Source organism: Aspergillus wentii, assembly GCF_001890725.1.
Source record: "Aspergillus wentii DTO 134E9 unplaced genomic scaffold ASPWEscaffold_9, whole genome shotgun sequence".
Classification (NCBI taxonomy): domain Eukaryota; kingdom Fungi; phylum Ascomycota; class Eurotiomycetes; order Eurotiales; family Aspergillaceae; genus Aspergillus; species Aspergillus wentii.
The window spans coordinates 1,101,103-1,126,167 of record NW_024467840.1 but is presented as its reverse complement, the minus strand read 5'-3'; the positions used below and the strand labels follow the sequence as shown (position 1 = coordinate 1,126,167).

General features: G+C 49.2%; 13 protein-coding genes and 1 non-coding gene across 14 annotated transcripts; 5 read left to right on the top strand and 9 right to left on the bottom strand.

Annotated features, from left to right (window-relative positions):
• Positions 1 to 11: 11 nt before the first annotated feature.
• ASPWEDRAFT_55080 (argininosuccinate synthase) lies at positions 12 to 1,827 on the bottom strand (the record flags this gene model as incomplete). Its single annotated transcript, XM_040838151.1, has 10 exons — positions 12 to 375; positions 430 to 509; positions 561 to 1,049; positions 1,111 to 1,163; positions 1,215 to 1,286; positions 1,347 to 1,418; positions 1,482 to 1,502; positions 1,557 to 1,598; positions 1,654 to 1,696; positions 1,813 to 1,827. 10 exons carry the CDS (start codon positions 1,825 to 1,827, stop codon positions 12 to 14), a joined length of 1,251 nt encoding a protein of 416 aa, XP_040684189.1.
• Positions 1,828 to 2,992: 1,165 nt separating this feature from the next.
• On the bottom strand, positions 2,993 to 4,198 carry ASPWEDRAFT_32683 (uncharacterized protein; the record flags this gene model as incomplete). The annotated part of the gene is made up of 1 exon (XM_040833705.1): positions 2,993 to 4,198. The coding sequence occupies one exon, from the start codon at positions 4,196 to 4,198 to the stop codon at positions 2,993 to 2,995; it is 1,206 nt and encodes a 401-aa protein (XP_040684188.1).
• Positions 4,199 to 6,120: 1,922 nt separating this feature from the next.
• ASPWEDRAFT_46116 (putative lipase/esterase) lies at positions 6,121 to 7,750 on the bottom strand. The gene has a single exon (XM_040836693.1). It carries the CDS (start codon positions 7,524 to 7,526, stop codon positions 6,411 to 6,413), a length of 1,116 nt encoding a protein of 371 aa, XP_040684187.1. The 5' UTR covers positions 7,527 to 7,750; the 3' UTR covers positions 6,121 to 6,410.
• Positions 7,623 to 8,300, top strand: ASPWEDRAFT_716568 (uncharacterized protein). The gene has a single exon (XM_040839190.1). It carries the CDS (start codon positions 7,719 to 7,721, stop codon positions 8,112 to 8,114), a length of 396 nt encoding a protein of 131 aa, XP_040684186.1. The 5' UTR covers positions 7,623 to 7,718; the 3' UTR covers positions 8,115 to 8,300.
• A 186-nt stretch (positions 8,301 to 8,486) lies between these two features.
• ASPWEDRAFT_177164 (cytochrome P450) lies at positions 8,487 to 10,235 on the top strand (the record flags this gene model as incomplete). The annotated part of the gene is made up of 3 exons (XM_040831617.1): positions 8,487 to 8,687; positions 8,745 to 9,017; positions 9,075 to 10,235. The coding sequence occupies 3 exons, from the start codon at positions 8,487 to 8,489 to the stop codon at positions 10,233 to 10,235; spliced, it is 1,635 nt and encodes a 544-aa protein (XP_040684185.1).
• A 292-nt stretch (positions 10,236 to 10,527) lies between these two features.
• ASPWEDRAFT_t205 lies at positions 10,528 to 10,599 on the top strand. The gene has a single exon. It is a non-coding gene; the product is annotated as a tRNA-Glu (tRNA).
• A 158-nt stretch (positions 10,600 to 10,757) lies between these two features.
• On the bottom strand, positions 10,758 to 12,317 carry ASPWEDRAFT_55078 (isoaspartyl peptidase/L-asparaginase; the record flags this gene model as incomplete). Its single annotated transcript, XM_040838150.1, has 2 exons — positions 10,758 to 12,091; positions 12,305 to 12,317. 2 exons carry the CDS (start codon positions 12,315 to 12,317, stop codon positions 10,758 to 10,760), a joined length of 1,347 nt encoding a protein of 448 aa, XP_040684184.1.
• Positions 12,305 to 13,789, bottom strand: ASPWEDRAFT_63040 (protein transporter TIM17). Its single transcript, XM_040838682.1, has 4 exons — positions 13,486 to 13,789; positions 13,204 to 13,402; positions 12,950 to 13,104; positions 12,305 to 12,845 (listed from the first exon to the last, which is right to left on the bottom strand). The coding sequence occupies exons 1-4, from the start codon at positions 13,552 to 13,554 to the stop codon at positions 12,804 to 12,806; spliced, it is 465 nt and encodes a 154-aa protein (XP_040684183.1). The 5' UTR covers positions 13,555 to 13,789; the 3' UTR covers positions 12,305 to 12,803.
• A 477-nt stretch (positions 13,790 to 14,266) lies between these two features.
• Positions 14,267 to 16,879, bottom strand: ASPWEDRAFT_55076 (putative C6 transcription factor; the record flags this gene model as incomplete). The annotated part of the gene is made up of 4 exons (XM_040838149.1): positions 14,267 to 15,024; positions 15,094 to 16,004; positions 16,067 to 16,595; positions 16,666 to 16,879. 4 exons carry the CDS (start codon positions 16,877 to 16,879, stop codon positions 14,267 to 14,269), a joined length of 2,412 nt encoding a protein of 803 aa, XP_040684182.1.
• A 718-nt stretch (positions 16,880 to 17,597) lies between these two features.
• On the top strand, positions 17,598 to 18,775 carry maiA (maleylacetoacetate isomerase MaiA). The gene has a single exon (XM_040839189.1). It carries the CDS (start codon positions 17,981 to 17,983, stop codon positions 18,671 to 18,673), a length of 693 nt encoding a protein of 230 aa, XP_040684181.1. The 5' UTR covers positions 17,598 to 17,980; the 3' UTR covers positions 18,674 to 18,775.
• Positions 18,776 to 18,876: 101 nt separating this feature from the next.
• Positions 18,877 to 20,169, bottom strand: fahA (fumarylacetoacetate hydrolase FahA; the record flags this gene model as incomplete). The annotated part of the gene is made up of 1 exon (XM_040831616.1): positions 18,877 to 20,169. The coding sequence occupies one exon, from the start codon at positions 20,167 to 20,169 to the stop codon at positions 18,877 to 18,879; it is 1,293 nt and encodes a 430-aa protein (XP_040684180.1).
• A 409-nt stretch (positions 20,170 to 20,578) lies between these two features.
• Positions 20,579 to 22,084, top strand: hmgA (putative homogentisate 1,2-dioxygenase (HmgA); the record flags this gene model as incomplete). The annotated part of the gene is made up of 4 exons (XM_040838148.1): positions 20,579 to 20,646; positions 20,698 to 21,207; positions 21,262 to 21,906; positions 21,961 to 22,084. 4 exons carry the CDS (start codon positions 20,579 to 20,581, stop codon positions 22,082 to 22,084), a joined length of 1,347 nt encoding a protein of 448 aa, XP_040684179.1.
• Positions 21,927 to 23,892, bottom strand: ASPWEDRAFT_716351 (uncharacterized protein). The gene has a single exon (XM_040839188.1). It carries the CDS (start codon positions 23,758 to 23,760, stop codon positions 22,243 to 22,245), a length of 1,518 nt encoding a protein of 505 aa, XP_040684178.1. The 5' UTR covers positions 23,761 to 23,892; the 3' UTR covers positions 21,927 to 22,242.
• A 133-nt stretch (positions 23,893 to 24,025) lies between these two features.
• Positions 24,026 to 24,799, bottom strand: hmgX (the record flags this gene model as incomplete). Its single annotated transcript, XM_040833703.1, has 1 exon — positions 24,026 to 24,799. The coding sequence occupies one exon, from the start codon at positions 24,797 to 24,799 to the stop codon at positions 24,026 to 24,028; it is 774 nt and encodes a 257-aa protein (XP_040684177.1).
• Positions 24,800 to 25,065: the final 266 nt, after the last annotated feature.

The following is a 25,065-nucleotide window of genomic DNA, read 5'->3' as shown; positions in this document are numbered from 1 at the left end:
CAGTTCGTTTTTTACATCTTCTCACCAGCCTCCTGCTTCATCTGGCCGTACTTCTTGAGACGGATGGCAGAGACAGTGATGAAACCGGTGGTCTCGGCGGGAGAGAAGTCACCGATCTCGTCCATGCTGGACTCGGTCATGTCGTACAGCTTCTCAGTCTCGGAGGAACGGCCGAGGACGGAGACGGCGCCCTTGTAGGCACGGCAGCGAACCTGTCCGTTGACGGACTTCTGGGAAGCGGCGATGGAGGACTCGAGGAACTCACGCTCGGGGGAGAAGTAGAGGCCGTTGTAGAGGATCTTGGAGTAGTTGACAGTGAGGAATTGGTCACGGAGGGCACGGACCTCACGGTCCATAACGAGACCTTCCAAGTCACTATTGCAGGTTAGTAACGCTCATCTAGTCTGATAGAATGGCGAAAATACTTACACGTGAGCAGCGCGCAAGCAGGTGAGACCGGGGGTCTCGTAGCAGCCACGAGACTTGATACCGATGAATCGGTTCTCGACCTTTGGAAATGTTAGTTCTGGTCATAACAAATTATCCCAACATTATCTTACAATGTCGATACGGCCAACACCGTTGCGGCGAGCGATGGCGTTGGCAGTCAAGAAGAGCTCGACGGCCTCAGTGACAACCTTCTCCTTGCCACCCTCGGTGTAGACGAGCTTAACGGGAACACCCTTCTCGAAGAAAACGGTGAAGTCCTCGGGCTGGTCAGGAGCGGTCAAGGGGTCCTGGGTCAACTTCCACATGTCGGCGGGAGGAGTGGTGTCGGGGTCCTCCAGGATACCGGCCTCGTACGAGCAGTGAGCCAGGTTCTCGTCCATACTCCAGGGCTTGGACTTGGTGGAGGTAACGGGGATACCCTTCTCGGCGGCGTAGTCGAGCAAGTCCTGGCGACCGGCGAAGCGCTCGTAGAAGACAGGGTCGCGCCACGGGGCAATGACCTTGATGTTGGGCTGCAGGGCGTAGAAGGCAAGCTCGAAGCGGACCTGGTCGTTACCCTTACCGGTGCAACCGTGGGAAACGGCAAAACATCCCTCTCTCTATTCATCCAAACCGATCAATATCGACTCTTCAGTATCAATAATCGGCGATCTGACTAACCTTGGCGACATCAATCTGAGCACGGGCAATGACGGGGCGGGCCAAAGAGGTTCCTTGATTCAATCAGTCTCCTGAATCACAGCAAAATATTGATCGCAACATACCGAGAAGGTAGACGTTCTCGTAGATGGCGTTGACAGCGATAGCGGGGAAGCAGAGCTCCTCGACGAACTCCTCTGTAACCAATGTTAGATTTCCAGCCGACTTGAATTGACGATAAGCTCAATTGTACATACTGCGGAGGTCAATGATCTCGCACTTGAGGGCACCGATCTTCAATGCCTTGGCGCGGGCAGCCTCGAAGTCCTCTGGTGGCAATTGTGTCAATGGATGATTCTATGTCGCATTTCTCCGGGGTGTCGAGTAATTACCTTCCTGACCAACATCGGCCACTGTTTATTGTTAGCTCTGAATGCATTGTAAGTGATTGACGAAGATGAACTTACTGAAGCAGACGACCTCGTAGCCATCCTCAAGCAGGTACTTGACTAGTTTATAGATTAACGACAGAACAAAAGCAAGGATCAATTGGTAAGATCATACGGATAGCGCTGGTGTCGAGGCCACCACTGTAAGCCAAACAAACCTATATCGCAATGGTTAGCCGTTGACATGAAGCAAGGCGATGCGGGAAATGCAGCGACTGGCGGTCTGGGGCACGATTGTTGGGGTGAAAGAGGGGCAGAGAGCAAAGCAAGTTACCTTTCCCTTGGTCATTTTGGATAAACAACGAAATTGAGTATGTGATTTGGAAAGATGAATACAAAGACAGAAGAAGAAGAATCAACAATCACCGACTCGAGGAGCGTGGTGGGAACGGTATTAATTGGATTGAGGATGAGTCAAGAGAAAAAGCTGAAAAGTTTGGCTGGGGGAGTGCGTCGGAGCGGGGAGTCACGCTTCGGTCGCTTCTGTGCGATAAGATAGGCGGGTCTGCGCCGATCATCTCCGGAGTTCGGACGTCGTGAGCGTTTTTTTGATATTACAAGATGATATTATTATGGGATAGATATAGAAGAGGGTCTTCAATTAAAGCTGTACTGATTTCGGTGGTGTGTATATATGGGTGGTGCTGGATTTGTGTTGCTAGGCTGCTTTGGGGTGTCGGTATAAACTCATATTTGAATATTGGGATTGCTGATCTGATTATGGTATGTTCATGTGTATTGACTGAGATATAAGACAGTAGTACTCAACTCAGATGTATGCTATTCCAAGTGGATTGGTTATATCGGATTTTCAAGGCACTTACTCCATCTAGTTAAGTGTTAGCCTTGCTTTTTACTGCATCTGAATAAGGCTACTGGCTAATAAGGAACAGTATGTCTAAAGATAAAAGATATTTAGGTTGATGATTGTAGTATTATTTATGACATCACTCGTAGCATTTGCCTGACTTGTAAATAATGACATGGATATAATGCAATGCAAATCGCTAACCAGTACGGTTAAATGCCCGATATTGTACAGTCCTCGATCATATTCCAGATATAAATCAAGTGTTGAGTCGTTCCAAGTTTGACCTTGGTATGCCGTAGCCACTTGGTGGCGATGACTGTTGATTCCATATTTTCCCATCCGTCGTGACAGATATTATAGATGGATCTTCGGTCATGATAATTCCCTTCGCTTGAGTCGCATATCGACTAAAGGGGGCGCAGATGGAATGTTCGCTCATCATGGCCGGCATGAGATGCATTTCTGCTTCCCACTGGGGTGGTGATGATGCAAGCTGTCCGAAGACAGTACGGGCATTGCATCATCTTGGTAGGTCACGACGTTTGTTGAAAGTCAACCCATACGGCGAGCCTTGTACCCAGGCGAGGCTGGTATTCTCCAGCCTACCGATGAAAAAATGTTGAAATCCATCCTCGTCTATCGTTTAATCAACCGGCTTCGGCCAGCCAGGAATGTCTGCAAACCATCGCGATCGGTAGATTTCATCCCCCTCGTTGATGTTCATGTTCACCCCGTTAACCACGATGTTGGTATGGTTGCCTCGCCACTCCCGGTACAGAGCCTGAACATAGATAAAGCTTCCATCCCCGGCCAGACTGAAACTCTTCAGGTCAGATCGGGGCAGTTCCTCAAACTCTCCAGCGCGGTTGTAACCATAGCGATCGATGGTGGTAGTCTCGAACCCTCTCATGTATTTATCAATCACGGCCTCTCCTTCCACAGTCCACTGACGAGTTTCCAGGTCGAAAGCGTGTAAATCGCGATCATCGGAAATGAGAAACGTTCGCTCATTAGGAACAGGGACGAGATCGTGCGGTCCAACCCACCAGCTGTATCCCTTTCCCCATTCGGTCTCCTGGTCGAATGCATGTGGCATTTTGAAGATTTGGGACTCGTCCTCGAGAAGCAGGCCTGTGGGATTGTCAAAGTTATAGCCCTGTAGGGTTCCATAGGCGGGTGTGTTGTCTGAACCATCGGCGGCATAGTCGGTTCCTACTGCCCAAAGCATCCGTTCCGTCTCGTCCCAAATCATGCCGTGGATGGCACGAAGGCCGGTAACGTTCTGCAGGATTGGTGGATCATCGACCAACGGGTTCTCCGGGTTGGCATCATAGACGAGAATACCATCCCAGGATCGTTGACCGGTGGTGCCCACGGCGATTCTATTTCCAGGTAGCAGCTCCAAGGTATGCGCGTTCCACAAGAAGTCATTGTCTCTGCACACTGCCCAGGTGATGATCTTGTCCGTCTCCGGGTTGTCAGGGGTATAGTTGACGATCATGGCGATGTTGCTGTATACGGCAGCAACACTGGTTCCGTTTCTGATCCATTTGAGTTCCGTGGCGTCGTTGGCCCTGTTCCAGAGACAGTGTTTAAGCTCTGGAGGAAGATACTGCTTGACATTGCTTCGTTCCCAGGTCCATTTCACCGCACCAGTTCTGTCGTGGACCTTTAGCAAGGGAGGGACTCCATAATGGCCGGTGATGATATTATCCCAGGTACCGTCGGGAGCGATGGGTTGTTGATTATGTCCCGGTCTGAGTCTCTCCTGAGGTTGAATCGGATGAAGGGATAAGTTCGTAAGCGGGTTTATCAGATAAAAAAGACAAGCCAAAATGTTGCTGAACATGATGAGGGTGGTTGACTTGTCGTCCTCTCTCTCCGTACAGCAACAAAGGGGATGAAAGGGGACTACCAAGAAGTCACCAAGGGGATGGGAGGCATTTTATGGGGGTGTGGTCCCATTCGCCCAAGTCAGTACGTACAGAACCCCATGCCCTCCACCGGCTAATTACTGATAAGTGCTAATAATATGGAGCCATCCCCTGTGATTGGCCCTCGATTCCTGTTTTCCACCTCGCTCTTGGCCTGGTCACTTGATTCTTTGCCCTTTCTGCTACGCAGTGGAGCCATGGCGTCGTCATGCCAAGTAGCCAATCTGCAGCGAATGCGGACTGCACAATCCGCGTTGGGCCAATAGAAACCCCCACCGCAGATGTAGGGCTGGGGACTGCATGAAATGGCCGTCGAATCACGTCTGACCAGCCACGATAACTTTTTCTTTCCCCTTCCCGAAACCCCGAGAGTTTTGAGAACCTGAGCCAATCACTACTGGGTTTAAGCGACGTTGATCCGATACTACACTACCATACAGTCTACATATCCATATCCATATCCATATTCAGGTATCCAGGATGGAACTGTGGTATTGTTATTATCCTCACTCCTTACATGATCCAAATTCAAATGTCACTGCCTGGAGTGTTGGTTGCAGCGCCAAGCCCTCGGTGCTAGTAACCGCCACTGTCCGCCTCTCTCGGTTCGTGCGGAATCGGGCGTCAATAGGCTAGCTTGGCGCTCCAGGGATGTCTTCTCGTCGCGCTTCAGTATAATCAGCATTAATTATCTCGTTATTCTGACAGCATATACAGTCGATCTCAATATGCCAAATGCTGTACATATGCAAATGACATGTTCTTCTAACATTCCCGCGTCATTCCTGGCCCCAACTCTGATATATATAGTCTGCGCACGATAGTCTGTCAGTGTCTCAGTTCGTGCTCGACTACGTATGCTCGATCGTGGCTTTGCTTCCGACTGTGGAACAGTGCATTCCATTCGGATTTCACTTCCTATTCCATCTTTAACCAGCCCTGAGGCTGACAGGCATTCTATCCTCGTCTTCTGAATGGCCTGCCAAGACGACGCCACCACTTTCGCTTTTCGGAGAATTCTTGTGTGCTCATTAAGATTCGATCGACGAACAGATTTAGATTGATAGATGAGATATTGAGGAAAGTAAAGCGGCGATCGATATTGATTTATATTGATAAATAACGCTTTTGAACCCGACTTTCAAGTTCCCTTTTGGTGTTCTCGACTACAGCACAAGGTACCTACAGTACTCGTATTTAGACTCAAAGATCCTCATACAGACACGGAACATCATCAATGCACTGCCTTCGATCTTCACCTAATGACACATCTAAACAAAAACTCTCCCTATCTCCAAGCGAAGTCTGTTCAACTACCGAGTGCCTCAACCTAAATAATAGTCGATATACAGGGATATCGAAGTCAAGGCATCCACTGTAAGCACTAAGGCCAACACTTGGCAATGGCATACCGAAAATACTCCACCGAAACCATCGTCAAAGAGACCGCATCCTGAAAAAGATATGCGTATTCGTATTTGGCTGTGCAAACCTAGTACTCCAGTTTCATGCGTATAAACTCGCTCCAACTACCCGTCTTTGAATTCCTGAAGACCATGGCCAGGAAGTTATAATTATAACGGCCCGGGGGCCTGAGTGCGTGGGGTAGTCCGTATAAAGAGTATCCGTATTCGCTGACGAAGCTTTTTGGAACTGGTAGCTGAGGGTATCAGTCAAGGATGTCTTTCGCTTGAATAGCTCTGATCCGCAATGTAGGATAGCATATTGGATTCAACAGACACCTAGGATCTTATTCCGGCGTCAAGAAGAACCGGTTTAGTTCGATATATCGCCAAGCGTTCTTTCAATGACTACTCAATCATCAATAATAGGTAGGAGGTGGTAAAATGAATCAGCGTACCTCATTACTTAGCTCTGCTCTAAAACGAAAAGCGTTGTATCGTGATATAAAATAACATAAGAGTGGCAGAAGATCAAAAGTCCAGTGATCTCCCTTTCTGTCCAAGACTGGTCAGGTGCTCCAACCCACGACCTTGCTTCCCCTCCTCCCAACACAACCTCGAGACTCTGCCTATCTATCCCAAAACTTCCCTGTCTGATATGATGTAACTTGATAAGCGTTGGGTTAACTCTCTCTTTCAGACAGGGTGATTCAAGGATAGCACTTCACGATCCGTCCCCTTCGAGGTCTTGCAGCCAGCGCAAGACCACCTTCAACATGGCCCCATCCCAGTTCCCAGCTTCATGGTCAAACACAGCTTGCACATGAATCTCTCCACCACAGATAACCAGCTCAACCTTTGAGTTCGTTTGTTGTTTCGACCCAATTACCTGTCCGAATTGCTTTATATCATCCACATATACCTCATCGGTACCGGCGACAATGAGCACTCTTTTGGCGTGAACATTTGCCCAGAAGTCCCCTACACCAGCAAGCGGCGTTGCCCATACATCCTCCTTTACAGGTTCCCATCTGGAGGTGAACAGCTCCATGGCATGTGAACTGATAATGTCTTTGTGGGCATTCAAGGTATAGCTGAGGGCCGTGCAGTCATTAGCGCAGCGGGGGCTGATGCAAAGAGCCCCCCGGAGCTGCTTCTGCTCTCCTTCGAATACCGGCTGTATGCGTGGATGGGGTTGACGCAAATGTGCCAGGACTGCCAGTGTCAGATTCCCACCAGCAGAATCTCCGGCGACAGTGATCTCGGACGCATCGTGCTGTTCCAGCAAGTATCGCAATGTGGCAGCTGCCTGGGCCAGCTGTCCAGGATATTTCAACTCCGGGGCCAGAGTGTATTCGAGAATGACGAGATTTGACTTGCCAGCCGCGGCGCGAGCGAATTTAAAATGACCTGGCGTCAGCGGAAAGATGTAACCCCCGCCATGGAAGTACAACAAGACATTCCCGGGTGTTCTGGCCCCGCAGCCGATAAAGTGCAAGGTTGCAGGATTAAACTCGCCTGCGTCGACCGAGATGGTCTCATGCGATAGTCCCTCCTTCTCGCAGAGACTCGAGATAGTACTGCCTGTCGGCTGCATCAGCGAGCGTAATTGTCTCAACGGGAGTGTCGAGGACACCCGAGAGAAGTGTTTTAGAAAGACTATGCGACGGGATATCGAAGAAGAATCCTGAGCACCCCAAAGATCTTGAACAATTCCGAATCCTATTCGCGGTATGGATAAGACTAGACTCGCAATGAACGCTGACTTTTCCGCTGCGCTGAGATTTGGATGAAGATGGCTTCCAACGACCGAAATTGCTGATGAGCCTGCTCCCGACATTTGTATATACAATGAGATCGACTCGAGTCGTGATTTTAATGTCCTCCACACACAAAGTCTTTGCCAATTCTTACAGCGCCTTCGCCCGAGATCGTCCGGAGTAGTTATCCGTTTGAACTGACAGTCTTTCGATACCGAGAACTCTCGATAAACAGATCCAATATACGCTTCAAGCGATTCTGTGTCACCAAAATGATCCTGAACAGAATCGCATCAATATACCGGGTTGCATTGATGCTGTCAGACAGTCCGACCTCCTTTTCCTTGATGTCAACATCCACATCACGTGAGTACCAGCTGGCTTTGTCTCCCGTCGGGCGTCGATCGTCTGTTATTTTTATTTTTATCTTTTTAGCTTTTGTTTTGTTTTTATTTTTCTCAAGCCTCAGGCAGACAAACGGAACATTATTGTCATACCCACGGAGTGCATATCGTGCATATCGTGCATATACCGGACAGAGAACAGGGATTCGAATCAATGAATCATTACGATCAAAGACTCACCACAACAAGAATTTTGCTCAGATCGCTCAAATCGTTTATGGGGACTTCCTTGCAGACAAAAGGAGTCGGGTTTTCTTAATTTAAACCCATTGCCCGTCATTCGCTATCACTATTTGTGATTTCCATTGTGGATCCGTTGCTCAATCTTGCGTCTATGAAGACCCAGTGCACCATCAATTCTTTATACAAATTTGCAGCCGCTGCCTCCTGTGGGCTAAAAGCATAGCTTTCGTATCATTCATAATAAATAACAAAGACAACAGATGAACCAACACCATATCCATCTTTTATGGCTGTCTGACTATGCTCTGATGAAGCTTTGGTTCTGTCTATCTGGTTCTTCACTTGTGTTCTAATGTTTTTATAGTGCCCACGGGTCATTGGAAGAACTCATCTTGGTCTCCTGTTCGTTCCAGTTGCAGTTTTGCGCTGACTGCTACGGTCCATACACTCATCATGGAAATCAGCGTCCATCTTCGAGCCATTTATATTGGCATTGCAATTCTGGTTTTTCTCAACCCGGAATATAGATTTTTTGGATCATATATCGCGACGGTCATCATCTATTCCAACATTGCTACCTGGCTCAAAATTCTCTATAACTTTACTTTGTACCCCAGGTTCTTCACGCCCCTGAAAAACCTCCCTACGCCTCTTGTGAGTCCACCATGCTGTGCCAGTGCTGCTGCGCGTTCCTAATGATAAACTCTACAGAAACGAACATGGCTTAAAGGCAACACGGATTCAATCCTTCTCGAGGCGCCATTCGCCAACATGCGCGAATGGATTAAGTCAGTGCCGAACGAAGGGCTGATCCGGTATTATATGGTGGGCAACCTTGAACGAGTTCTCTTGACTTCCCCTAAAGCTCTGGGAGAGGTCCTGGTACACAAAGCATATGATTTTGAAAAGCCCTCGCTGGTACGCATCCAGCTTCAGCGTGCGGCCGGGCTTGGTCTGCTCCTTTCTGAGGGGAATGACCACAAGGTTGGATTATTCTTGCGATAGTCTTCTATGTCAAGTTTCTAACTCTTGTTCAAACAGCACCAACGCAAAGAACTCCTACCAGCATTCTCCTATCGTCATATCAAAGACCTCTACCCGATCTTCTGGTCCAAGAGTACGGAGATGGTAAAAGTCATCGAGGAGGTACTGGGTGCAAGACAGCACCCAGAAGACAACGTCATCCAAGTCAGTGACTTTGCAAGCAGAGTCACCCTGGATATTGTTGCCGTTGCGGGAATGGACCACGACTTTGACTCCCTCCGCAACCCTGCGAATGAACTCAATAAGCAGTTTCGGCGAATCTTCGCCCAACCCTCCACCGCAATGAAGATCATCGCACTCCTGGGAATCTTCGTATTCGATCTCCGGGTCGTGCAGATGCTGCCCTTCAAGCGGAACAGGGAGTGCGAGGAAGGCTCCAGGGTCATCCGAGACGTAGCGCGCCAGATGGTCCGCGAGAAGAAAGAAAGAATGGAAAACAAAACCACCACACCCAAAGACGGGGTAGATATCATCTCTGTCGCCTTGAAGAGCGGCTCCTTCAGTGAAGAAAATCTAGTCGACCAAATGATGACTTTCCTAACCGCCGGCCACGAAACCACAGCCACAGCCCTGCAATGGGCTGTATACGCCCTCTGCAAGCATCCCGACGTACAAACTCGACTCCGCGAAGAAATCCGCTCCAACCTTCCTCCCATCTCAACAGAAAACCCCGACATCATCACCGCCACCCAAATCGACTCCCTCCCCTACCTCAACGCAGTTTGCAACGAAGTCCTCCGCTTCCATCCCTCCGTCCCCATCACCGTCCGCATCGCCAGTCGCGACACGAGAATCATCGACAAACCAATCCCCAAGGACAGCTTCATCGTCATCGTCCCCGGCATCATCAACCGCGACAAAGAACTCTGGGGCCCAGACGCAGACACATTCAACCCAGAGCGGTGGCTCGGCCAGGGACGCGCCAACAGTGGCGGCGCCAGTAACAACTACGCTTTCCTGACATTCCTCCACGGCCCGCGAAGCTGCATCGGGCAGGGCTTTGCAAAGGGCGAACTGGCCTGTCTGATTGCTGCTACCGTGGGACGATTCCATATGGAGTTGAAGGATCCCGATGCTGAGGCACAGCTCGCAATAGGCGCTACTGTCGCTCCCAAGGATGGTGTTCTTGCTAGGTTTACCGTTTTGGATGGCTGGTAGGCTTACCAAGGTAGTTCTGCTCTGTATCTTTTGTTCTTGTATTTTTTGTCCATGGCGGACTGTCTTTTCGGGTTGGATGTTATTCGTGTATTTAGTACATGATGTATCATGTGCTTTTATCTTTCTTTTCGGTTGGTTTTTGTGTATATGATAAATGAGTTCTAAAATAGTCTAATAATCAAACCCTTATTGCTCATGCGCCACGGTAGTCATCTATCATGTGAATATTAAACCACCGGAATCACTAGCTTTCCTTTATCTAGCACAATACGGCAACTTCTTTCAACAACCATCCGATGTGGTGTAGTGGTTAACATCGTCGTCTCTCACACGACAGCCCGGGGTTCGATTCCCCGTGTCGGAACTTGAAGATTCATTTTTTTTTTCTTTTTTGCACCAATTCAATTGGCGAATAATTGATTGACTGCTTGCTTGTCTTTCTTGATTCTTCTTATATGTTTTATAGATGGCATTCATCGACCGAGCGCTTGTAGTGTTGATAATGGACATGATATAAAACGTCTACTGGTGCTCCTCCCTAAAGACCATCACCCGTTCTACATCTCTACCATTCGCATCCTCTTCGATCCAAGTGCGCCACATACCCCCAGAATTAAAATCAAACACGACCTTGCCTCGTTTCAGTCTCCTCATGCTTCTCTTCTCGCCCATTAGAGTCGCTCCCACGTCCGTATCAGTATCAGCTTCGGCTTCAATTCCAATGATACCACCTGCTCCCTCGGCTGTCTTGCCCCATCGTTTCCCTGCAGAACGCTGTAGCTCGCCATTAGGCCCTGCGACGGCCGTGACGGCCTCTGCTAGGGTATTAGGGAAGCTATTTGGCGCAGAAAATCGAAGCATGGCGGAGGCTGTGCGGGCAGCAACAACGCGAAGGAACGAGTCGCCATTGCCGGTTCCGGAGACGGCGATGGCTCGTCGGGTCGATGTGTGGCGGCTATGCGGTTGAGATGGTGCATTAGATGTCGGCAATGCTGTATATGCGGTCGGTGCATCTCTCAAGAAAGGAGGCATGCAGTCCGCCAGAAGAGATCGGATGGTGTGCGTCATGTCCCAGATACTCGTGCCTGCCCCAGGGCCCGACATTGACTGTAACGGAAGTCGTGCCTCCTTATCGACATCCCACGCTTCTGCCCAGAACCCAGCTCCCAACGTCGGTGTATCTCCAATCCTCCCGGGTAACTTGTTCGTCAACCCTCCTGTACTAGTCGCGACGGCGAGGTTCCCCCATTGATCTAAGCAAACACAACCAACGGTCCCCTGGCTCAGGAAAATCGGCTCCTTCTCACCTTTCAACCCCCGCAGATGTTCATCCCAGCGTTCCTTCGTCCAGAACCATTCGTCAGGCTTAAACTCAAGACCCCATTCCCGTGCTAGCTCCTCCACAACCGGGGCCGCGAGCTGGGAGTGCATATTTCCTCCATCACCATTCGGTTCGCCATCGGCGTTATACCCAGTCCGTAGTAGCGATTCTCGAGCAAGACGGATGGGATGTCGTACATTCTTGAGACCGATTACTCCAGCACCTCGTTTCACCGCTCCTTCTAGGTCGTCGCCCTTTTGCACGCTTGTCACCATGACCGAGGCTTCCATCTCAATTGTCCCAGCGGAGGTGAAGACACTTCCACGGCCGCAATTGAAGAGCTCATCATCCTCCATCAATGAGACTGCGTGGACCGCTGCATCGAGTGCGCTACCGCCATTGTTCAATAGGTTGTTGGTGGATCGGAGGTACGAGAGGAGGGATGTGTGGTATTTGGCGTAGAGATCGGGTGGGAGAGTAGAACGGTGGAAACTTCCGGCACCGCCATGGAGGATTAACGCAGGTTTGAATGTTGCTGGGGTTGAACTCATCGTGATTGATCGTGGTGGTTAAGAGGTCGTCGTTGCGAAGTGAGGAGAAGGTATGAGGAGCCGACCGCCTGCCAGGATTAGACGTAGAAAACAACCTATCATAGGACGAGGAATATGCAGCTGGTGGTAAACTCACTGTTGGGATAATCAAGGGATAATCAGAAAACTGCGAGATAGATAATGCGTGAGTATAAGACGGCGTTGCGCCATTGCTTGTGACAGTATCCTTATCAGTAACCTTCCCTATTCAGGAAGGTGACTCAGTCGCCCCAAGATAACCCCGAAGCCAGCCAAAAGTACCCCTGCAACCAAAAATGAAGATTTTAAATCTGAGTGTCGCATTATACCTGTGTATCTGCATGTTAATGTACAAGAATGTATATCCCCCAGACAAATCCCAAGGATCAGTACCGAGAAGCTTCTTTTTTGGCCTTCGGGCAAAACAAAAAAACACAAGGACGCAAAGGGCTGTGCAATCCGTAAGAAAAACCGCCATCAAAATACAGTGCTCAGAAGACATTTAAGAGCAGGAATAGAAGCAGAAGTCAAAAAGGAAACCTCTATGCCATGCCTCCTAAAAAGATATGACCCGGACCCAACACCTGAGAAGAGAGACATAAGATAATATATGGTAGGGATGAAAAGTTGCGAGATAGCGAAGAAATGATAGCCTCGGCGTGGTATGCTGTAGGGAAATTAAGCAACAGCCTTTTCGCCAGACGGAGGTGGAGGAGGGAGCTAAATTCATCATCACAAGTCAGCAAACAACCATCATCGAATACCGTGGCCAAAAGAGCTGCAATCCAGATATGCCACAATTCAAGGAACGGTCCAAATCTTACCTCTAGTTTTGTGTTATCCGCCATCATTCTCTGGAAACCAATACCGACACCCTCAATGACACCCAAGAAAACAGCGCACATGATGGCAGAGTTTCTAGCAGCCTTCACACCACCGCGGACAGCCAAAGAACCACCAGTGAAGAAACCAGCGATAACTAAAAGTAGAAAAAACCAGGTCAGCACGAGATGACTCTCGAAAAAACAATATCCCAACATCGCATCCCGGCTGGATGGCAATCATTGAAAAAACGTACTGGCATTGTAAGGATCCTCCTTCTTTCTGATTCCCTTAATCGCACAGTCGAATGTCGAGAAAAGACCACCCCATACACCGAAGTTACCACCGAGAACGGGCGCTCGCGCTTTGATGGCTGTGATCGCTCCTATCCTTCGCTCGCCGTAGGGGCTGTTTCTGAAACCTTTCACACCGTGCCATACTGCACCACCGATTGCCTAGAAAGCAGAGAAGAGTGTCAGTCGGTCCATCGTTTGGGGCAATAGTCACTTGATTTCAATGAGGTGGAGGAATAACGTACACCCATACAGAAAGCACCACCGAAGTCGCTCAAGGCAACCCAGGGACAAGGGTCTCTAGAGTGATCCATGATAAAAGAAATTAAGCGTAATCAAAAGAAAAACAAAGATAAAGATATTTTCGTGAAGCTGCGTAGCCGTGAAAAGCGAATCAACCACGCGGTTCAAGCTGGCCAGAAACCGATGAAGCGTTCGTTTCGCTCGAGGGAAAAAAGCGGTTCCTGAATTGCCGGGACGGAGTTCGGATTATCGTGGTCGGAGGTCGAGTAGAACCAGATAGTACGCCTCAACGATGGGTATGGATAACAATGATCTTTTTTTTTTTCAAATTGTCGCTCAACAAGTGAGGATCTTGCGCTTCGAGACCAGGCGATATTTAAGGTCGTCCGGCAATCGAGAACTTTGCGGAGGCGCTACAACCTTTTTTTAATTTTTCGCCCGGGAAACGTGACCTTCTTGCGCCTGCGGTCACGTGATGCTACGCCACCCGTGAGTCCGATCGCCTTTCATCCAGACAACATCCTTGCAACGTACATTTCGTCCAGTTTGAGTTTTCTTTCTTACTTCTTTTCTTTTTATATCTCGGAGAGATACGGAAGTAAATTCCTTTCGACTGCATGACGAAAAGAAAATTTCTGTTAGTTGCAGATGATTTCTATGCTTTGTCTTTGGCAGTCCATTGTAAATATAAAGTCCAAATTGGCAAGGGGGTATCAGAGTCAAATCATTATTTATATACAAGGAATAAAAAGAAAACTCTGTACCTCGGCAGACGCCTTCATTTCACTGAGGCATATTCCAAATGAAATTCAAAGCTCCGCCTTCATATGCTGGAAACTGTCCCCCGCTGCTGACACCGAATGGTGCCATCGATGGGTCAAAAGGTAGAGAGAGCCAGTCGTCGGCGGCCATATCGTTTAATGACGAAATGAAGCTCATGTCCGACATATCTTGTGCAACAGGATCCTCGACTGACGTCGAGTTGCTTCTGTTGTTATCTGCCCAAGGTGGTGGACCGGTAGAAGATCGCCTTGTTGCTGCACGACCGTTTTTCATTGTTTTCGAGGATGCTAACAAGTTTCGTCGTAGACGTGATACATGCATGGCTAGTAGTTCAGCGTAACGTGTGCTTAGATGGATATCATCAAGCGCATTGGTTTTGAGCGCATGTATACAATTTTCCAGGATATCTAGGGACTCGCGAAGCTTTGCTTGACGGGTTCCCAAGCTAAGTGCCTTCATCAAGAATATAGACGAACTGGTGATGCGCAGGAATATCCGAACGGGGGAGAATCGCAGCGCTCCAAGTTCGGCGAGATGAGTGACTTTTTGCAGGATTTGGCAGCACCCGTCGATGACCTCTTGGATGTATTCGTAATCGATGGGATCGATGTTCATGGGACGAACCTCTTCCACTACTTGGCTTGGATCGGTACCTGCAAGAACACGTTCCACCACGGCTTGCATTCCGACTGAGTGCGTGTAGACCCGGACAAAGTGATACTCGATAAACAGGACATTGAAAAAAGGCTGATCGAGCACTGTTAAACGAGTTAGCAATTCTGATTCTATGCGGGTTGAGGAAAATGATAGAATAGTCAAACACTCACACTGCCGTTTCAAATACTTTTCCTTCCATTGAGTAAGTAATGGACGGAAATGATCTAGCAACCCAATGTAACGGCCGCTGTGCAGCTGCTGCCTTGCAAAGGAAATGGATGGGAAGAACATATCGGTAACAGATTTGGCCAACTTTGTCAGGTCTATCCAGGAATCCATGAATGTCAACCATGCATCTCCCGATTGATTTAGCTCCCTGGTTGTCTGTCCACCGAGGATAACATGGTTCAGACTCTGTGGCATGAGGGACACGCATCCTATTCGCCACGCGAGCTGGTTAATATATACATACAGAAGTCGCTGTGCACGCTGTCTGCGGTGTTTTATCTGCTCGATTGATATGAATTCCTCGTACCCAGAAGTACAGCTAAGCTCCTTATTCTCAGTCTCGAAGATACCGAGCTCATGCGCAAGAGACAAGGCGGATCCAAGTAGCATCCAAGACATTTGATCGGAACGTCTTGCAGGCTCAATCATATCTTCCAGCATTCTGTTAGCTGAAGAGTCTGAGTCCGAGTCCTCCTGTGGCTCTGGAGCCGCCGAGATAAGATCTGAATCCCAGCCATCGCTTTCCGGAGGGAAATGAAGAGAACGAGGATGCCATTCCGAAATCAACAACAGCGCCTCGATAGTCCCAATAGATCTAATTCTGGATTTAGATGATCTTTCCTGTCCAAATGTAAGACGTGTTATGAGCTGTTGGCAATGTTGCCAAAGTCGATGGTGGATAAAGAAATTCCTCGATTCACCACCGGCTCCAGGCAGCACATGATAGCGGGAAGAAATCATCAGAATCGTACAACAGAGGACAGGATCACGAGTTAGCAGCCAGTGGTGGTTTCTATGATCGGCATAGAAGTTTGTCAGAATTGGAGATAAGTAAGACATATTCTTGAAGAAACTGATAATTCCAAGTCAACCAATGAATATATGACACCAAACGAAAGGAATGGACAAACGAACAGGTCAACAAAAGTCACAGCTTCCCTCGATGTAAACCACCCCATCTTGACAAACCGACAAGCCTCCCAGACATTGAGGGTCTCCTTGGATGCCTTGGAGATTTCCGCCGGACGTACTGGCTTGACCACTGTTTCAAAGGCAAGTCTTGGGCTAGCATGGCCCATCGAGCTATCATGGTTAGCGATGCGTCCTGCACGAGATGACGCATTTCCCGATGGTTCATTCTCATTTAATTCGTCTTCCTGGTCATGGGCAGCAGCAGCAGCTTCGAAAAGAATATTGAGGGCATCGTTCCCACTAGACACTACGGTGCGCATCATCGAGCTCGCCAGGGCAGACGTAGATTGATGCCGATTCTGGCGACTCTCGCTAACGTACGACTGAGGTGGACTTTGGATGCCATCTCCACCTGTATTATCATTGTTTATGGGGCTGGAGGGCTCCATCACACCGCGCGAATCACCCCTAGTATGGCCAGACAGTCTCCGTTGCGTCCGAGGCGATGAATCTTCAGCATCTTCCAACGGCCCTAATCCATTAGTTAGTTGAAAGGAGGAAATCATACGATACGGACCGCTAAGGCAGATGGGATGACTTACGTTTCCTCCTCTCCCACGCTCTCTTCTCACTAAAAACACACGTCCTCTGCTCTCGGCGGCATTTCGCACACGGCGGCCCCAGAGGGTGTCCATCCGGACCTGTCCCCAGGTCACATTTGGCCTTGCGCTGCCGACAGGAAATACACGCCTTGTAGGTCCGCTGGTATGTCCGGTCTCTGGTATCTCGACCGGCGGATGACCTCCTAATCTCCATTGCCACTCGAATTGACCAATCACAGCATGTCCAATTATTCCCACTGCAGATAGGTAAGGTACCCGGAAGGAACTCAATGCTACCAAACACTCGTTCGTAACCGCAAAAATGCAACAAAGGCGTGGGATTCAGGTTGTTGCGTGATTGAGAATATCCGAGCGAAGGAGGTGGGAAACAGCCGTCGCTTTCCGGCGCGGGGCTGGGCCGGTGTGAAACATCCGCGATTGGCCGTTCTTAATGATGTAGTGGGATAAGGATAAATGTAAGACTTATTATTATGTCTCATAGGGAGAGAGAGGGAAAAAAAAAGAAAAGAAAAGGAAAAATTGGAAGCTAATAAATGTTTAAAAAATGCAGTAACACCCTTCAGAGTGTCCTCAAGTCTATTCTATCGCCTTAGCCACTCGAGCACCAGGTCTGATTCTTATTTTGAGAGAAAAAAACAGTATGAAGGTTCCTATGAGGTCAATGAAACATCATCAGCATTCTATATTCGTTCTAGAAGATCGATACAGAGAAGACAAGGCACATCTCATCTTTAATGATTATTTTATTCCAAAACAGCATAAACCCGAGAAAAGTAGAATTAAAGGTTATGTTCATTCAGCGGAGATGTTGGTAGTGATTAATCATATGACAGAATACTCGAACTGATGACGTTCAAAATGCCTTCCATACAGCATACAGCATAAGCATAATATTGACATGATTTGATTAATCAGTTTAATACAATAGGCTATAGCCTAGAATATAAAAAACAATACCTATTTCCTCTGGGTAAAAAAGACCTCGGAAAGGAGCGGAAAGCCCAGCAATAAACTCGGATATCACAGCGGCGGAAGAGTTCCGCTCTACATTATATACTACAACATCTATGGCAATAACAATAGAACAATCGAGATCAATGTCATATAATATACTAATGCATACTATGATTGAGTTTCTGCAGTTTGTGCATCTGACGTTGCGGTATTTGTACTCCGTTTCTCCGCATTTCGAGTCTTGATATACTACTCCTCGTAGTCCAGGTCATTCTGATGTAGTTGTATCTACACTTGACTATATTCTATCCATAAAGAAAAAAAGCGAGGAAAATCCAAAATGTCCACCCCCAAAGTCACTCTATACACCTACTTCCGATCCTCCTGCTCAGCCAGACTTCGCATCGCCCTCGCTCTCAAATCCATACCCTACACCCCCATCCCCATCAACCTCCTCAAAGACGAACAACTCTCCCCCTCCCACCGCGCCATAAACCCCTCCGCCACCGTCCCAGCTCTCATCGTCCAACACGACTACCACAACAACCCATCCCAGCCCCCCGTGGTGATAACCCAGTCCCTCGCAGCCCTCGAATACCTCGACGAGATCTCCCCCGCCTCAGCCCCATCTCTCCTCCCCCCAGTTTCAGACCCAGAAGGCCGGGCTCTCGTACGCACCCTCGCATCCATCATAGCATGTGACGTCCAGCCCGTCACGAACCTGCGTATCCTGAAACGTGTCGCGCCTCTCGGCATCGACCGCGCAGAGTGGTCGAGGGATTTAATCGAGGATGGGTTCCGCGCTTACGAGGCGATTGTTGCCCGGTCTGCGGGGACGTTTAGTGTCGGGGACTCGATTACCCTCGCTGATGTGTGTTTGGTTCCTGCTGCTTGGGGCGCGGAGAGAGTCGGGGTGGATATGAAGGCCTTTCCGACGATTTTGCGGATTTGGGAGAGGTTGGAGATGGAGGAGTGTGTGAAGGCGGGACATTGGAGGACGCAGGTTGACACTCCTGAGGAGTTTCGAGCCTAGATTCTATATAAATGAGTAACTATACTTTTCATTGCTGGTTGTTTATATTGAGGATTATTTTGTGTTTTATATTGATGGTTTTGATTTCTTCTATCTCAGCTAGTTCATAGCAGGTCATGGCATGTCATTTCACTTTTCTGCAGCAGCAAATTACGAAACAAATACAAATACTATTTAATATCTCAAGCAGACTGTAAAAAGCTTTAGGCCAACTTAGGTGCTGGGAGGATGGTTCCCACGCAGTCTCCAAAGCCAACATAGCTTCCCTCTGTACCAGCCACTCCACGCAGTGTGACAGTGTCTCCATCCTCCAAGAACAACCGCTGGGTACCGTCAGCGAGTGTGATGGGGTTCTTTCCATTGGTCTGCTCGAGAATACTGCCCTGGGTCTGCGGCTCGGTGCCAGAGAGGGTACCACTGCCGAGCAAGTCACCCGGGTTCATGTTGCAGCCTGTGATGGTGTGGTGGGCCAGCATCTGAGGGAACGAGAACAGCAGGTTCTTGGCGTTACTGCGGGAAATCAGGGTTGGCTTGCCACCGGCGTTGGTGATCTCGACTTCGAGGGGAATGTCAAATGCGTTGGTGGCCTGCTTCTCACGCAGATATGGCAGCAGAGACTCGCGGTTACCGGGCTCCAGACCGGCAGCGCGGAAGGGCTCAAGGGCATCATACAGGACGACCCATGGGGTGATGGTTGTAGCAAAGTTCTTTGCGTTGAATGGTCCCAGAGGAACATACTCCCAAGCCTGGATGTCACGAGCCGACCAGTCGTTCATGAGAACCAATCCGAAGATGTGCTCCTCGGCATTATCAATGGGGACAGGGCTACCGAGCTCGTTGCTCTTGCAGACAAAAGCAGCCAGCTCCAGCTCGATATCCAGCTTCTTGCAGGGAGAGAAAGTAGGCGCCTTGGGGGTCGCAGTAGGGTTAGCCAGGATCTGGCCGTTTGGTCGACGGATGGGAGTTCCCGAGGCCACAACGGACGATGCGCGGCCGTGGTATCCCACAGGTAGATGCTTGTAGTTGGGCTGTAAAGCATTCTCAGGGCCACGGAACAGCACACCAACATTGTAGGCGTGGTTGAGACCGGCGTAGAAATCAGTGTAGTCGCCGATTTGCATGGGGACGTGGTTGGTCACCTCCGACAGAGGCAAGAGGGCCTCCTGCTGGAGTGCTGCATTATCCTTGAGGATCTGAGGGAATTGTGTGTCGGCACGGAAGACATTCTGGATATATTCACGGACTTGACGGTGGAACGGTCGGCCCAGAGCTGCGAATGCATTCAAGGTGGGCTGGCTGAACACGCTGAGATGAGGCAGGATGGCGGGCAGTTGAGCGAAACCTCCTGAATTGGCAAATGCGTTGAGGTTCAATACATGATCTCCAATTGCAATCGCAGGGACACGCGAGACGATCTTCGTCGAGCTGATGATTCCAAAGGGAATGTTCGCCAGCGAAAAGGGCGAGTTCTTGGGGATTTGAAGCCACGAAGTCATGGTTGCGTGTGAATGAGAATAAGGATGAGGGGAGAAGAGATGAGGAATCAAAAAAATGAAGAAGAAGAAACGGTTGACAGAGGAAGAGAACGATGTTAAAAGCCCAGTCCCTCCATCCTTCCCCTCTTCATCCCATCATCGATTCCCCTCGTCGTGATTCCGTCGTGACGATCCGCCCTGCCCCGCGGAACAAAGCCGCGCCCGCTTACCGCCGGTTGTTTGGCCCAACACCGCCAATTCCGCGCTTCCCCCGCAGTGACAACTCGCGCTGGAGACTGCGGATGCGGATTCCCGCGATGCAGAGGGCGAGCTAGCTTAAAGAGCTGAGCTGGACTTGACATCATCTGGTGAGTTGTGAAATATATCCTGCCCCTCCATCGTTATTCCACGACAAACATCCGTAGACAAGATGCCAGTCACCAAATTTTCTCACCCAGATCCTTACAAGTACCAGAATGGTTTTGATTCATATCATGAGTATGTGTGGGGACAAAATAGGAAGAGCTACGTTGACTGACTTATCAATAGATCAGAAGCCATCGAAGGTGCTCTCCCCATCGGACACAACTCCCCTCAGAAAGTTCCTTATGGACTCTATGCCGAAAAGCTCTCCGGAACTGCCTTCACAGCTCCCCGACGTGAAAACAGACAGACCTGGGTGTACCGTATCATCCCCGCAGCAGCCCATGAGAACTTCAACGCCGAGGATGCGGATTCTTATCACACCCATATGACCACCGAAACTCAGAAGCTACACCATATCCCCAACCAGCTGCGGTGGAATCCATTCGATCTGGACGAGAAGGTCGACTGGGTTCATGGTATGCATCTAGTGGCGGGGTCCGGCGACCCCACATTGAAGCATGGGTTGGGAATCCTACTTTACGCTGCTGGAAAGGACATGGGCAAGGAGGCCTTTTACTCAGCGGATGGCGACTTTTTGATTGTCCCTCAACATGGCGTGTTGGACATTCAGACGGAGCTCGGAAGGCTTGTGGTTCGTCCTAATGAGATTTGTGTCATTCCCCGTGGTGTTAGGTGAGGTTTCTCGCTCTTTGAACTAGGGACTGGATTTTAACATGAATGTTTTAGATATCGTGTCACTCTCCCCGCAGGTCCGGTGAGAGGATACATTTGTGAGCTCTACCAAGGCCACTACCAACTTCCCGAACTGGGCCCTATCGGATCCAACTGTCTCGCCAACGCTCGAGACTTCCAAGCCCCTGTAGCTTCTTTCGATGACGAGGAAGAGGAATACCGACTGTACAGCAAGTTCAACAACACGCTTTTCTCTGCCCGACAGGATCACTCCCCATTCGATATCGTCGCCTGGCATGGCAACTACTACCCGTACAAGTATGATCTGGGTCGCTTCAACACTATTGGTTCTATCTCTTTTGATCACCCCGATCCTTCCATTTTCACTGTCCTTACTGGACCGTCTGATCATGAAGGCACGGCCATTGCCGACTTTGTCATTTTCCCGCCCCGCTGGCTAGTACAAGAAAACACTTTCCGTCCACCGTGGTACCACCGTAACACCATGTCTGAGTTCATGGGATTGATCGCTGGTAACTACGATGCCAAGACCGGGGGTGGCTTCCAACCAGCCGGTGCTAGCTTGCATAATGTGATGAGCGCCCACGGCCCAGATGCATCTGCCTTTGAGGGTGCCAGCAATGCCGAACTGAAGCCCCAGAAGGTTGGAGATGGAAGCATGGCTTTTATGTTTGAGAGGTCAGTTTTCATTTTTCAATCTTATCCTGTAAAGCTACTTACTAACCTACGCAGTTCACTCATGGTTGGTGTGTCCGAATGGGGTCTCAAAACCTGCCAGAAGGTTCAGGAAGAGTACAACGAGCATAGCTGGCGTCCTTTGAAGAGACATTTTAAAAACCCTAACAAGCAGGCTTGAGTGAGATTTGAGAGATGTGTGATGACCGAATGTTGTATAGGTAAATTGTAACCATTGAAAGATTGAGCATTAGATACCTGGTAGCTGAGATGATCTATGAAGTATTTTCTCTACATCAACCTAAGCTTTCACTGAAATGAGTTACTATCCATGGATATTTACAAAAGAGGAGTGGATGCGTTCTTCATAATTGAAAAACCACTTCTCTTCGCAGCATTTAAAGCTTTAAGCGCCATGTCCGGAATCTTCGGGCATGGCTCCATACACACAAAAAGGCTCAACTTGTCTAAACGGGGTAGCTTTGTGGCCCGATTATCTGAAAGACCCTCAATTAGATGAGTGATGCACTTGATATGATCACCACTAAATGAGGTGAGATACAAGCTGAACCTTTCAATGGACGCTGGCAAAATATCAACCAGTTTAGGCCAGGCTGGATCGCCAACCAAGTCATCATCGAAATCCAAAAATCTCATCGACGGATCATATTGGGGGCCGCACAGCATTTCGACGTCCATATCGAGCACAGTCAGTTTCTGAAACCGAGTCATATCCACCAGTGTTGGTCCCAAACCACCGTAATTACTGACTACTGTCACTGACAACTCCTTGAGTTTCTCTGCGCAGGTATCCAGCACCGTATCCAAAAATGCACCAATGTTCCAGACATGGCCGCAGCCATGCCACTTGGTTTCATGGGAGTAGTCGAATATCTCCAAGTTTGGGATTCGCGAGAGGAGCTGGGATAGCTCCTCCGGACCGGCGACAGAGGACGTTATACTCAGTTTCCGCAAGTTGGTGCTGTAGTTTTCTACCAACGGGTCAAAGGCGATTCCAGTGTACCCGTCATCCTTGAAGACGCAGCTGCTCAGGGAGACTTCGGAGACGGAATTGATTGCCAGCAATGGGACGAATGGTGTCAATGGGGACTTTTCTTCGTACCCGATGTCCCGGGATGGCTGCACCACGGAGAGCTTGGATAACGGCGCATCGGGAAATTCCTCAGAGTGATTCGCCCGGTGCGTAATCAGCTTGAGGACCTGCCACCGACGTTCATCGTTGGCCTCACTACTAGAACGCCATAGTCTATCCCAGCGTGGGTGTAAAGCCACTTTGCGCACTTGTGGTAGCAAGGTCAGGAGAAAGATATCCGCATCGACTGCGCAATGTTGGATTTGTCCAATCCAGTCCTCGGGATCGCCCCCAACGGCTTCGATAAAGGGCGACGTCCGCACCAAGTCCTTGAGAGTCTCAGGTACCTCGACTTGCAGGGAGTCTAATATCTCTTCATCTTCCTCATCCGATTCCGCTTCAGCTCCACCACCTCTCAAGTCAATGGATTGGATATATTGCGCCACAGAGTGATCCAGAGCGATCTGTTCCAATAAATCCCGCGTGGTCCTGATCCGGATACCTGTTTCTTGGGTGATTTCATCCCAATCTTCTTCACCCAAGTCGGTTTCATCTGCCACTTCTTCGTCTTTTCTTTCAATTTTTCGCGAAAATGCAAAGTTTCGAAACTGTTTCCGTCGGGTGGCATACTTTGCTTGGAATGGGGTGCTGGCAGCAAACAGAGTTTTGCAAGACAGAGCTGTAGCTTCAAAATCCGCCGGGATCGTTTCTTGTACGATCTGCCTCAGGAGTTCCAATGGAAGAGTAAGCAATGAAGCCATCATGTGTTTTCTCAGGCCTCTATCTTAAAGAGTCCTATTCGTTTCGTTATATGGTTAAAATCTGTGCGAAAAAGCGAAAAGATGAGTGCGAAGGAATGGACACGTAGTGGGAAGGGTCGAGCTTATTGACGATCATCCGTTCTTATTGGCCCATATATTTCGTACAGCAACATATCCAGGGGTGCGATATCATCTCGTCAGATCATGCATTATACATAAGTTACAGCTAAGTATGCTCAAAGAAGGTTATAATCAAATATAAACAACATCACCCCTCCATCTCCTTCTTCATCGCCTCCTTCACAATAGCACCACACATCTTCGCATACGGATTCGTCTGAACAGCCAACTGCTGCGCAACCTTATTCCCATATCTCCCTCCAAAGAAAAAGTCCCGACTCGCCATTTCCTCCAGCTCATCCGGTCCTAATCCACGCAACCGCTCTGGGCCCCCAACCATCTCCTCACCCTTTTGTAGTAGATCCTTCTTCACCCTCGTCGCTTTCAGAAGCAGATACCCGCGATGCGTGTGCGCATCCGCCAGGATTCGTGCCTGGGCCGGCGAGACGGGGTCAGCCGGTGACGAAGGCGTGGATAGGGAGATTGCCTGTCCTAGATCGGAGAATAATCGAGACACGGAGTCGTTGTTTATAGGGTCGAGTAGAGCATCATCTTCACCGGAGTTATTGTTTGAGTTGGTGCTCGAGCTCTTTTCAATCAACATGCGGATGGTCTGGGCCCGGTTAACATAGGCAGATGGGTAAGATGGATTTTCGGCTATGAGGGCGCCCAGATCTTGGATTGCAGATTTGATCGTTTCGATGGAGACATTGTCGGATTGGAGGCGTTGGATGATGGTTAACTCGCGGGCTTTGAGGACTTCGTGGTCTGCGGGTGTGATATTTAAGGGTTGAGGAAATGGCGAGAGGGAGGGATCGATGGTGATGCCGGAGGGAGAGGATTCAGCGTCAAAGAGAGCTTGGAGGACGGCTGAATCGTTGGAGGAGAGGGAGGGACGAGAGGGTTGAATGGTGGTTGTCATGATGGAGTTGTGTAGATGATTAGACGAGGTGGATGGAAGATGCGGTATACTGACCAGCACTTAACAAGGGCAGCAGACAGGAATATATTGCAGACTCAAGAGTAAGACAAGAGAGAAAATAAGAAAAGAAATAATATGAAATCATCTGTCCAATTCCCCGCCAGTCTGAAGTGTTATTATCCGTGGAGGCAAACGGCTGTTTTCAAAATACCCGCCAACAGCCGCGCTTTTCCATGAAACACCCGCCCCGATCCGCCACCATCCTC